Below are 12,844 nucleotides of genomic sequence, written 5' to 3' on the forward strand. Positions count from 1 at the left end.
ATTTTCTGCACCGAGTGCTATCGAAAACTTCAAGAGACTTATAAAATTGTGCAATGTGATCTTCTCAATGTTCTTGGAAGCTTCATACATTACCATACATAACTTTGCATTAACACTTACCTGAACAAGTAACACAAGATATTCCTTCTGCACTTAAGTTGTACTTGAGGTCTAGAAGCAGTTGTATATTGGTATCTGGTCTGAATAGAACAGGCGCTCGGCTGGCTGGATGAAGGCGAGCAGCAAAGGTTATAGAAAAGACAAGAACCACTACAAAAACTCCTGCAAATTAGAGATGTAATAGAATTTTCAGGTAACATTCTGTATCAGTGAAACATTCAGCACTACTGAAAGAGAAAGTGGAGGCTCAGACGTTCTCACCTACAGTGATGTGCCTGCCCTTCACAGTTGTCCATAGGACACAATGGTGCAGAAGGTCTTGAAGCCACCTTATCACGTGATCTCTTCTGTCTGTTCCTGTCTTTTGTTCTGAAGTATCAGGCAGGACAGAGACCAGAGGCACATCACCAAATTCCAGGGTCACTGAAGACAAAAACAAAAAGACAAACAGATCACTGCAGCTAGCAGAATGCTGTGTTATAATCAATACGTTTGATAATGACAACTATTGATTTCAGAGATGTCAAAATCCAAGGTCAAATATCAGTGAGATTTGGCAGTTCTGATAAAAAAAAAAACGCACACTTTTTTTTATTGAATAATATAATTTCTTATCAGATTAGGCTCCACTCACATTCATTAGACTACTTATGCTAAATACCAGTGACACTTTTTACAAATGAGTGCGATTCACAGGAAAGGAAGTCTGCAAAATGGATTTTCTACTATTACTTCTGGAGTATCACAAATAAAATAATATTTCAGGAAAATGTACCTGAAAAACAAAAGAGCAGCTGTCAAAGGTAAAATGTAATTCAAGAGGAAATAGAGAATGCAGTATGATGCTGAATAAGCCAAGATTTGTGGGTTAGTAAAAGTTGTGCAGGATCATCTGCATTTTCTCCAAAATACCAATATCTATCCAGATGTTCTCTTTTTACGCATGTAATTGAAGCAATAGCTTCATCATTCTCTCTTGCGACTTATCGGCACGCACTAAAGTAATATTTTCCCATTTTTCCAATGTTTCTTTATTTGTGCGATCAGAGAGCACAGCCATTTCTTTACCAAAGTTACTATCTCAATTATATTTATTTACAGACGAAGAATAAAAAAAGTTTCAGCTGAGCAGTGGTAACAACATAAATTGACTTACCAGTGTCCTCTTCTACTGTCAAGAGAGGGATATCATCATCTAAGTACTGAATAGTGCCTTGGACGGGCCTGTATGATGTGTCCTGAGCCAACAGTAGATCCTCATATATGTCCAAACTGTTACTCTTGAGGCACCTTTCACTACAACTGGACACAGAGAAAAACAGAAATGAACTGCAACCCTTCAACTGAAGTACAGCAGTAAACAAAAGCCACATGATGAAAATCCATTTGTCTTTCTAACTATCGACCTGTCTCCTTCCTGCCTTTTGCTTCTAAACTCCTTGAACGTCTTGTATTCTCTCGCTTGCTCCATTTTCTCAACACCTATTCTCGCCTAGATGCTCTACAATCTGGCTTCCGCACTGCTCACTCCACTGAAACAGCCCTCACTAAAATAACTAATGACCTCCATGCTACCAAAGACAGAGGTCATTACACTCTGCTCATATTACTTGACCTCTCCACAGCATTTGATACTGTACCGTGAACTATCTTCTTCTCCTTCACCTTCTCCATACTCTTGGTATTCGTAACAAAGCTTTATCCTCTCCCATCGTACTTTCAGTGTCTCTTCTGCTAACACCCCCTCCTCCTCTATCGATCTCTCTGTGGGGGTACCCCAGGGCTCTGTCCTGGGACCTCTTTTCTCTGTATATACACTTTCTCTAGGTGACCTAATCAGATCTCTTGGGTTTAAATATCACCTCTATGCTGACGACATACAAATTTATTTTTTAATCCCTGACCTTACACCTGCTATACAGACCAAAGTTTCTGAATGTCTCTGCTATATCATCCTGAATGGCCCTCCACCGATTGAAAGTAACATGACAAAAACAGAGCTCCTCATACTTCCTCCCAAACCTGGCCCTACTACCTCCTTCCACATTACTGTTGGAAGTACGATCATTCACCCAGTAGCCCAAGCACACTGCCTAGGGGTCACACTCGACTCCTTTCTCAAATTCTCCTCTGACATTCAAAACGTTTCTAAATGAGTGCACCCCAACATCCATGTACAGGGGCAGGGCCTCATGCTGTACAGCATTCTGGCCCCCCACTCCTAAAATCTGGGGTACTTCCCTTTGCCCTCACACTAATTCCAGATCCCCTGACCCTACAGGTGCCTTGTTCCGCTTATGAGTCTTTAGAGGGTGAACATTGTAATGTTCACCCTCCTCGTCCTTAGCCACCCTCCTATGGGTTTTAAACTTCCTCTTCCTGGGGGGCGATTCCCCAGGAAAGAATGCTACTATCACCCCCAGTACTTCAGTACTTATATTGGGGTTAAGGTGTGCTTGTGGGGAGACAGCAACAACACAGGGCAGCCTTTTTCTTTTCTCCCCGTTGTTTTTGGGGGGGAGAGGGGGGGAAGTCGCTACCAGAGCAGGAGCAGCAACATCTACGGCCTCAAAGGGGTCCTGAGGCCGTGAGGGCCCTGCAGTGGTGGGACAAGGTGTTTTGGCAGAGGGAGGAGTGGGTGCAGTAGCTGGGGTAGAACTTATATTCCCCTTGGGGCACCTCCTATGAGCGTGCCCCACCTCCTTGAACAGATAGAATCTAAACTCCCCCATGCCATAATACACCTGATATACAATGCCGACATAGGGGACCCCAAAGGTCCCCTTCGCAACTCTGGTCCCTGGCAGCTGCAGTTGCATCTGTCACCTAAATGAGAGCACGTGCCTCAGCGCCTTATCCCTGCAGCCCAATGGTATTTTTGTTATAGGAGACTTGATGTCTCCCAGGGCAGGTGCGGGCGCATGAGGCAGTTCAGGAGGAAGGGAGGCACATTTCACACTATGATTCTTGTGCCCAACCCTTCCAGGTGTTCAATGGGGATGTAGGTCCCCCCTACAGCAATTCCCCTTTGTATCAGGGTGTGGGTGGCAGCCAGCGTACGAAGAAAGACTACACCTTTCCCATACTATACATCTTGCTGGCTGCCACCACTGCATAGGAGCCAACTATTTCAGCCACAGCCCTCACATAAGCCTCAATAATGCCCTGGCTAGGTGATATAGGGCACGTCACCCCATGCTTCCTGCTTAGACATGGTGTGGCCATAGCATTGTTGTTGCTGGGGTTAGTGCTTGCATTTGCCACCTGCGCCCATGAGGTAGCTGGGGCTGTGTGTTCTTTAAGGAACAAGTCGAAACCCCCATAGCCACTCATTAAATAAAGCAGCAATCCAACTTAGCATTTAAAAATATATATATATATATATTTTTTTTAATTACATGTTTGAAGCAGGGAGTCTCCGGGTGGTGAACCCTGTTAATTTCAGCTCCGGGCACCTCCTGCTTCCAGAGATACGCACAGTGTAGGTGGCGCCAGGTTCTCTGCTGAGTTTAAAGCCGCTAGTCACGTTAGCCAAAAGGAAGACGCACCGGATGATGGCACAGCTTCCTATTGGCCAGCGTGACGTGGGACATTTAAAGCCACTATTAGATTGGACCGTTTCTCTGCCTATAAGGGATACCGGTGCCATTACGGAGCTAAGTCTCTCTGCCCAGGACATACTTGAAAATGAGAGGTAACTGGCAATGTATTACTTCCTGGTAAAACATTTGATAAATAAATACATAAATAAATAAGTATCTCCAGAAGCAGGGGGTCCTTGGAGCTGAAATTAACAGGGTTCAGCTCCGGAGACACACTGCTTCAAACCTGCAATTATATATATATATATATTTTTTTTAAGCTAACCGTATTGCTGCTTTAATAATAGGCACAAAGGCACATGTACAGGCTCTAAAGTTTTTTTTGCCATTGATCACTAAGGCTGGGATTATGGTCCCTGCGCGGCCGCATGAGAATGAGCGCGCCGCCGCGCGCACTCCTGCAGCCCAAGTTATTTGTGAACTTGGCTGCAGGAGATTGCAGACGCGTTGCGGGGGGGCGTGGCGGACGTGTCACGAAGCTGGTTCGCCCTCATTGCCTGAACCAGCCCACGTGCGCTGACGTCACTGCTTTAAGATGTTAAGTCCGAAAAGCCTAAATGAGGGGTTTATGTTTTCATCTTCTCAGCAATAGTATATTATATAGCCGACATCATGGGTGAGCGAAGCATGTGGGGATACAAAGGGCCTCTAACATGATAATTACGTCCATTATGTCAAAAGGAATAGGCTACCGAGTAGGGCAGGGGTGGCCAACTCCAGTTCTGAAGGGCCACCATTAGGTCAGGTTTTCAGTATATCCCTGCTTCAGCACAGGTGGCTCAATCAGTGGCTCAGTCAATGACTGAGCCATCTGTGTTATAGCAGGAATATCCTGAAAACCTGGCCTGTTGGTGGCCCTTCAGAACTGGAGCTGGCCACCCCTGTACTAAGAATTCAAATAGTAAGTTCATAACTACAGTTCAAAACGGATTTTATCAGTATACTTTATTATACTGATAAATATTATATTCATATTATATTATATTATAAGGTACATTATAATCAGGATAAAGGTGCATGGACTAACAATTCTATAATTCAACAAATATATTAAAAAAAAATTACTTTGACAGAACAAATTGTTGGCAACCTGTTGGTTGTAATCCTCAGGTTTAGACTTAACCAGTTCTGCACCTGAAATAGGGTCTTGGAAATTTACCATCAGCTCTAAAAGAGAAGTTACAGAACAAGCTACATGAATATGATTTGTCTTTCCCTTTAAGACACAAGATGAAAGAACATCATCTGTAATATCTCTGCATCCTTGTTCTCATGATATGTTTCTTGTGCCATTATGATTGGTCACTTTCATGCTGGTTACTGTGTGTATATAGAAGTGATCAGGACTTATGGACATTTTACCTTGTAGGGGCGTTTAACTACAGTATCAGATCAGACTACCTCCACGATCCGCTGTATTCTTCACCACTAAGGGTTAACAATATGAGCCTCCTCTTAAATTTGGAGAGTATGAAAACCTCCCCGGGATGTGTGGCGGATCCATCCTTGAGAAAGTGTTCATGGAGGGTGAACGCACTTCTAGATGTGTCTAGGACACCTTAAATCTCTCCCTTCATAACTAACTATAGCGGCCCTTTGGACAATAGTGCTTTTAAGATTATCAAAAGGGGAAATATATATTGGTAACATTAATACAAGTCAGACTTCGTTCTCTGGGGGATTGGAAAACCTCTCTGCTCCAGTCTGAATGATTCATTAGAAAGACTGATGCATTTGCAGCATAACAGTTTGCCAAATAACAACCCTTCAGAAGAGTAAATAGAGCGGGATACACAAAGGACAGCCGTCTTAAAAACATTACTGGAGGATGAGATAGAAACTGGAATATTGTGATCCAGCTGCGCTCTCCACGCTGGCTAACAATCAAGCTTGATAGTCATATACAAATGGAGCATGATTCACAAACAATTTATCCGCAAGGAAACTGTAACCTCAATGGAGGCTGACCGAGGCCCGACCACAATTTGCCACGCTCAAAAGCCTATTACACTAATTTCCCATCAGGATTAACAGGGGGTCCCTGCTTCTGAATGGGACTACCGCTGCCTTAATTCTACTGGGCCGCACCAGTCTGGAAGAGCAGATACAGAGAGAAGCTGCATTTCCCTGCACAGCTCTTACAGTGTTAGTAACCGCTATGGTGATTAAGGGATTAACCCCTCCTGCAACCGTCCCAGGAGGCCTAACCACCTACCCTGGGGCAACTACAACCTTAACCCATCCCCTCTAGCCCCAACAAACTGGGTACTTCTGTTTAAGCCCTTCATTTACCTTAGCGGCTAGCCACTAAGGTAATGAAGCTACAGTACTTTTCTTTTTATTATATAGGATTGAAGCAGGGGGTCTCTGGAGCTGAACCGCATTACTTTCACGTCCGGAGCCCCCCTGCTTTCTGAGATACAGGCCCCAGTATGGGTTTCCGGTATCTCCTGCAAGTTTAAATGTCCCGGTCACGTGGGCCGTGAACGCAGGGCATTTAAACTTGCAGATGACACTGGCACCCGATACGGAGGCCTGTACCTTAGGAAAAAGGGGGTTCTCGTACCTCAAATTAATGCGATTCAGCTTCGGAGACCCCTTGCTTCAATCCTATGAAATACAAACCAAATAAAAACAGCACGATCACCTGTAAGACCTGTGCAGGGAAAGGGACAGCGCCTGCCTGCTCTCACTGCGCAGCTCTTCCAGACTGGTGGCGTCCCGGTAGGATTAACGCAGCAGGAATCCCATTCAGGAGCAGGGACCCCCGCTGGGTTAATCCTGATGGGAAATTCCCCCCCTGCGATGCACTTGGCTGTGATCAGGATGCACTTAGGCCATGGTTCACCTGTTCCAAGTACAGGGCAGGGTGGAGATGAATCATGCTCCATCTGTACAGTAGATGCACCTGTGTTTTAATCTAGATAGAAACAAAGGATAAGAACCTAAAGAAACATACAGTAGTTGCAAGTCCTCTCTATTAATCTCTCAAGGTATTTCAGTACATTCCCTTTTAAATTAAGAACTATGCTCAACATTACCTCTGATCTGTGTATATACGGTGGAATACAAAAACTTAATTTTCTTCTCTCTCTCACTGATCAGAATCTAAACATAAGTTCTGGCTAATATCAGAGTGAAGCAACAATTGGGTTGAAGATAGAATCTCTGCCGTTATCTCGCGTTTGAAGCATTATTAATTAAAGAGCAAATCCCCTGTGCTTGTAACACACAGGGGATACTATTAATAGGGTGCATCATTCATTTCTCTTTCCCTTATTCCCTCTAGTGTATCTCAGGGGAAGAGGAATAGTTTTACAAGTTAGTCACAGAAAAGGCAAAATGGTTCAAGAGGTTACACTTGTATCCCGGAGGGAGTAAATCTAAGAAGTAATCTATCACCCAATTGCAACAACAATGTTTATTATTATTACATACTACCATAATGGTGACAGTGTAAAGCGAGTAAGACTTCATACGTTTTCCCATCCCTTCCTTCTTTCTCCCTCCTTCCCTTTCCTTTTGGCTGAAGGGATCAGAACTTCCCCTATACAACTGCGAGATCCTTTCTTCTGTTTTAATAGTGTGCTTATTCATTGGTGTGTTGTTTGTTTTTAGATCACATGTTTTATATACTGTCATGATAATATCATGAGATATTGCATATTTTAATCAATCTGGTGCTTCAGGGGTTAATGGTGCCAGTTTGGGTTTAAAAACACAATATTTATAGAAGGAATGGCTCAGTGAGTAAAGACACTGACTGGCACTGAGTTTGCGTCACGGGAACCTGGTTCAATTCCCGGTGTTGACTTCTTGTGGCCTTGGCTAAGTCACTTTATCTCCCTGTGCCTCAGGCACCAAAAACATAGACTGTAAGCTCCAAGGGGCAGGGACTGTGTCTGCAAAATGTCTCTGTAAAGTGCTACGTAAAACTAGCAACGCTATACAAGAACATGCTATTATTATTATATATTGGGTTTACGACAGGTCAAGACTTTTCCTGGGCCTGTGCTGGTCTTCAAAGAGGACTTAATTGGGGGGCTTATCTTAGATAACCCACTGAAACTGACACATGGGTAGATTAGAAGGTCATAAACGGTAACTAGATCAGCCTCAAAGGAAACTGAACGTTTGTGAATAATTACTGATACATTCCAGAGAGATGACACACAGGTTATGCTTTTGTTGAATTACTTTATTAAAAATTAGAATATCATGTGACGTCATCTACTGTACATACTAAGAATTACATGTGTGTAACCGTGGCACAGAGTCACATATACTGAGGTCAGATAGGGAAGGTCTAGCAGGTAATAAGGGACATATATCCATTTGTTGCTCAAATTTAGGGGCAAGATGGTCATACTTAGTCTCGTTGTGTCTGTCATGACTGCCTGAATCTATTGATGTGACTCACGTGTGTCTAGGTACTACAGAAGGGAAGTTATGAGGGCGTTTATATATTGAGGCAGAACGTAAAGAAGTTTTTTACTCTGTCATAAAACTGCCAATCTAACAGCTGATCTATGACAGGGGTGGGCTTATGTTGTTTCAATGGGGGAAAAAAATATTACATATGTCTGAGCAAGGTACAGCTAAACCCCCTTACAACGCTGTGCTTGGGGACCAAAGAATCACATCGCGTTATAAGTGGATCGCGTTAGAAATAATGTACAATTGTATGCATTGTACAATAAAGTATTTAAGATCCCAATAATCGTGTTGTAAAGTATTCATAAATACGAACATTGGGAGCCACGCTTGCAGCGTGTTAGAAGCGGATTCGCGTTGTAACGGGGTTGAGCTGTATTATGAAAATTTCACCAGAGATGTGTTTTGGACCTAACCCCCTATTTTCTTATATTGGTGCGCCAGTGACCTCTCTGGGAGGGAACCTATGACATATGGTAAGGTACTGTATAGGGATTTCTATTTTGTGTTTTATCCTGTTATTTTAAGAAACTGTCCTGCATTTACTGTAATTGTATGTTCTTGTAATCCTTTTTCTGTAATCTAAGCACTGTATTTATATATATATATTAAACATTAAATAAGTGATAAAAAAAAAAAAAAGTATGGCGTTATAGACAGCACTCCAGATGTAAAGAGAAAATGAAAAATAAAATATGTAAGGTGCAAGAGAACAAAGGGAGGGACCCTGAGCCTTCCCAGTACTAATACAGGAAAAAGGTAGGTGTTCCCAGCACTCAATGAAAAAAAGTTAATGATATTTCAACACTGAGTTATATCAAAAAAATAAATTGAATTGAAAATAAAATAATTTAAGATTATCTACTGTATACATAGACGTGGTATACGGCCTGGCTTTATAGAGCCGCCAGCAGCTGATACACATTGCTGGCAGCTGCTCAAGAAAGACTGACAACTCTGCTCCTGTAACATATGGCGTTTGTTTTTCCAGTATATGAGGCTAAACTTACTTGTAGTATCAGACTGACTATAGCCATTAACTGTTTTCTTAGCATTATACCTTTTGCATAGAGGGTTATTGTTACCATAGAAGCCTTATTTTGAACTCCCCTCTAGGACAATTCATGCTATCTGGTTTGAATGGGGTTTTCCCTGTTACAGTGATTACTATACAGTACTTGTTAGAAACCTTTGTGGTTCGGGTCAAAGGGAAGTACCATGTGTCCCACGGGCCCGAGGAAGGGACATTGAGCCCCAAAACGTTGCCTCACCTTTTTCACCACATTAACGCCCTACAATTGCCCTTTTTTGGCTTTTGTTTACCCTTTGTTTTTTCCCAAGAACCTTATGCCCCCCCCCCCCTTATGTTGTTTCCCGTTTGTCCCATTCACCTCTCTCCTCCATGTGCTCAAGCTTACATGATAGTATTGGTATATCATTTTTCCTAGATATGTGTATTCATGCCGTATCTGTCTATGTATAGATATTCGTAAATGGTTTCATTTTCAATACAATTCATTTTTTTTTTATACAACTCAGTGTTGAAATATCATTTAATAAGTGATGCTTTCGGGCTCTGAATGAACTTTTGCATGCTCTGCAAAGAGTATTTATACATGTTCGGCCACATTTTGCTACCACAGATTTGTGTGTGTTAAGTGCATAGTTTTTTTCTATTATAAACGGGGACCTGAGACCCTGGCAGTTATTAATGTTACATCTTTTATTTGCATAATTTCTCGGTGGTGGAGGCATATTGATATGATTACAATTGAGTAAGGGGTTAATATTAACTAATTGAAAGTACATTGTGGGGTGGAAAGGTGAGTTGGCTAGAGTAGCCGTGTGTATTAACCCTGATTGCATATCTAAGTCAAATGTTCACTTATGTGCTGTTCGTAACAGATGGTATATGGGGACAGATTGAGAGGAGATATTGTTCATTTGGGGGACCTTTGTAAAGGTGAAAAGTGGGACAGCTTGCGAGCTATATATTAACCCTTGTCCTGTATGCAGGTCCGTGCTCACAGGTGTGCCGTACTTGACATATACATTTGGGAATTAAAAGTTACGTTGCATGTTTCTTTTAGTGGCCAATGGGTATGGAGTGCATGTAATAAGGGGCTCTGTTCTTATCTTATCTGTTCTTATCCTATATGGGGTCACTGCAGCAAAGATAGACCCAGCCCTAAGAGCAAGCTTACAATCCTGATTGTCTGGCCCTATCAATTTAGGTTCACAGAAAATTGTAACACTATGTATAATAAATGAGTAGCCCTGCTGTGAAATGAGAAAGGAGAGGTTGATTAACCCTTTCCTGAATGTCACAAGGGCCAGCCTGCAAAGAGCCGGCATGATAGAGGGAGATCACGTTCATCACTCCACCAGTGAAGTGGTGAACGCAACTGAAACGGAAATAGAAGGCACTCTACTCTCTACTCTACTCTACTTCTGTTAGTGGTGGAAGGCCCACTCTACTTCATGGGCCTACCTGAAATTATTGCATGGTCGTAATCCCGGAAGTCTGAAGACACCAGACATCCGGCGGGAAACAAAAATTAATGTTGAGGAAGAAGAAACATCAAGATTACTGGGAATGGAAATGGAAAATAAGAGAAATTAATAAATTATCTAGTCTTTCGATGTGGTTGGAGGACTGAACCGATGGTATTTTTATCTTCAAAAAGAGGGGGGAAGGGGTAATAGGGCCGGTTTAGGTGGAAACATGTGAAGTTTGGAGTTAACGAAAAAAATGAGCTGTCCAGGACAATATTTCAGAGAGGCATTTAAACCAAGAACTGGGATTGCAAGTGAAATGTCTGGTGTGGATAGGCATGTTTGTCTATTATCAGCATAGAGGTGATATTTGAAGTGAAAGGAGGAGATAAGACAATAGAAACACTGTAGAATATACAAAGCACTAAAATGAGTCATGTTTAGAACCTGCATCTAGTTAAGGATTTGAAATGAAATACAGGGGACTATAAACTAAGATTATACTGTATTTTTTTTTTTTTTGTATGTCAAATATCTTGTTCTAAAAAGTAGTACAAACCTTCCTAAAATGTGCGTCATGTATACGAAGGTATATGAATATAACGTAAACTTTTTTTTGTTTAAAATGTACTTGGATGCATTGAATACCTGAATTCTGCAATTTAAATTACGACTAAATTGTGTATATTTTTATGTATAACTAGTAAATATAAATTATTTGTGTTATTTATTATATGAGCCACACTGTGAAAATAAAAAAAAAACATTTTGGGTTGACATATAGCAACTTAATTCTGCGATATCAATATAAACAGACCTTTTAGGGTTTACGCCTGGTTCAACTTGGCAACCATTTTGACACCCTTTTTTTTAATTACATACTGTTCACGTCCTGTGCAACTAAAACTATACAGGCATACCCCGGTTTAAGGACACTGACTTTAAGTACACTCACGAGTAAGGACATATCGCCCAATAGACAAACGGCAGCTCACGCATGCGCCTGTCAGCACGTCCTGAACAGCAATACTGTCTCCCTACCTGTACCGAAGCTGTGCGCAAGCGGGGAGACTATAGAGCCTGTTACACATGCGTTATTTACATCAGTTATGCACATATATGACGATTGCCATACAGTTCATGCATCGATAAGTAGGAAAAAGGTAGTGCTTCACTTTAAGTACATTTTCGTTTTACATACATGCTCCGGTCCCATTGCGTACGTTACGTTAATGAGGGGTATGTCTATATTAAGGCACACATTGAGAAAAATAAAGTTAGTGCATAGGAGCATACAAGCGCAATTAAAAGTGACATTTTTGTGCATCAACTTTAAGCTAAAAATGGCATTGGACACGTTTAGTACACAGGCCTCACAGTCTCTTAATCACAGATATTGTCTGTACGAGTAAGTCCCGCTCACCTAGCATGGCAGGAGCTCTCCAGAGGTGAGATATAGCTGCTCCAGATTCCCAGAGCAGCAGGCATTATAAACAGGACAGCCACCCAGCAGCAAGAGACAATCAGCGACATGAACAGGCCAAAGTCATGAACTGCCGGAATCTGCAAGAAGGTGGAAGAGAAGAACCGTTTTGAGTAACCAACCAGACAAAACTATCCCACTGAATGTGGGCGTTTGTAAAGTTCAATTGGTAATCAATTTGGAGGTTGGTGACCCCCCTCCTCCCTGGTTTCAAGCTTGCCCATCCCACCTCTTAAATGGCAATTCTTGATATGCACCTGTGAATGACCAGTCTATTCATACAGTTCTCCCTGCATTAGAGAGGTTATGAGAGCTTTTTTGCCGGTAGAGCAATGTTAGGACCTACAGAAGGTCCACTCCTTGACAAAGGTTGCCTAGACTGCCAAAACGTTGGAACATCCTTGGCTCAATAAATATTTGAATTTGGCAAAATCCACGGAGCCGCTACCCTTCTTTTGTCCTGAACTCTGCATAGGGAACGCAGCGGGTCCTCCCTTACTGAGAAGAGAGCACCGGTATAAGTATCTGCTATAAGATAACTTTGCTGGTGTACAACATTTATCTTTGTTGTAAGGATCTACAGATGGGCCACACTGTGACGTGGTTGTAGGCATAAAATACTTTGGCCAAAGAATTCAGCTACAGTAAATGACCCTTGCTTATGAAAAGATAAACAGATCAGTATTTAACTACATAAGTTGTCAAATTG

At 42.1% G+C, this 12,844-nt stretch overlaps 1 protein-coding gene across 2 annotated transcripts in view; it reads right to left on the reverse strand.

The window, feature by feature from the left end:
- DISP3 (dispatched RND transporter family member 3) overlaps positions 1-12,844 on the reverse strand; it is a 131,937-nt gene that overhangs the window by 44,064 nt on the left and 75,029 nt on the right. For both annotated transcript variants that reach the window (XM_075603479.1, XM_075603478.1), the window contains 4 exons: positions 12,076-12,215; positions 1,277-1,422; positions 382-543; positions 121-282 (listed from right to left, as the gene is read on the reverse strand). In XM_075603479.1, coding sequence (XP_075459594.1) covers positions 121-282; positions 382-543; positions 1,277-1,422; positions 12,076-12,215 — 610 coding nt within the window. The remainder of the gene's footprint in view (positions 1-120; positions 283-381; positions 544-1,276; positions 1,423-12,075; positions 12,216-12,844) is intronic.

This window comes from Ascaphus truei, chromosome 6 (genome assembly GCF_040206685.1).
Source record: "Ascaphus truei isolate aAscTru1 chromosome 6, aAscTru1.hap1, whole genome shotgun sequence".
Lineage (NCBI taxonomy): Eukaryota > Metazoa > Chordata > Amphibia > Anura > Ascaphidae > Ascaphus > Ascaphus truei.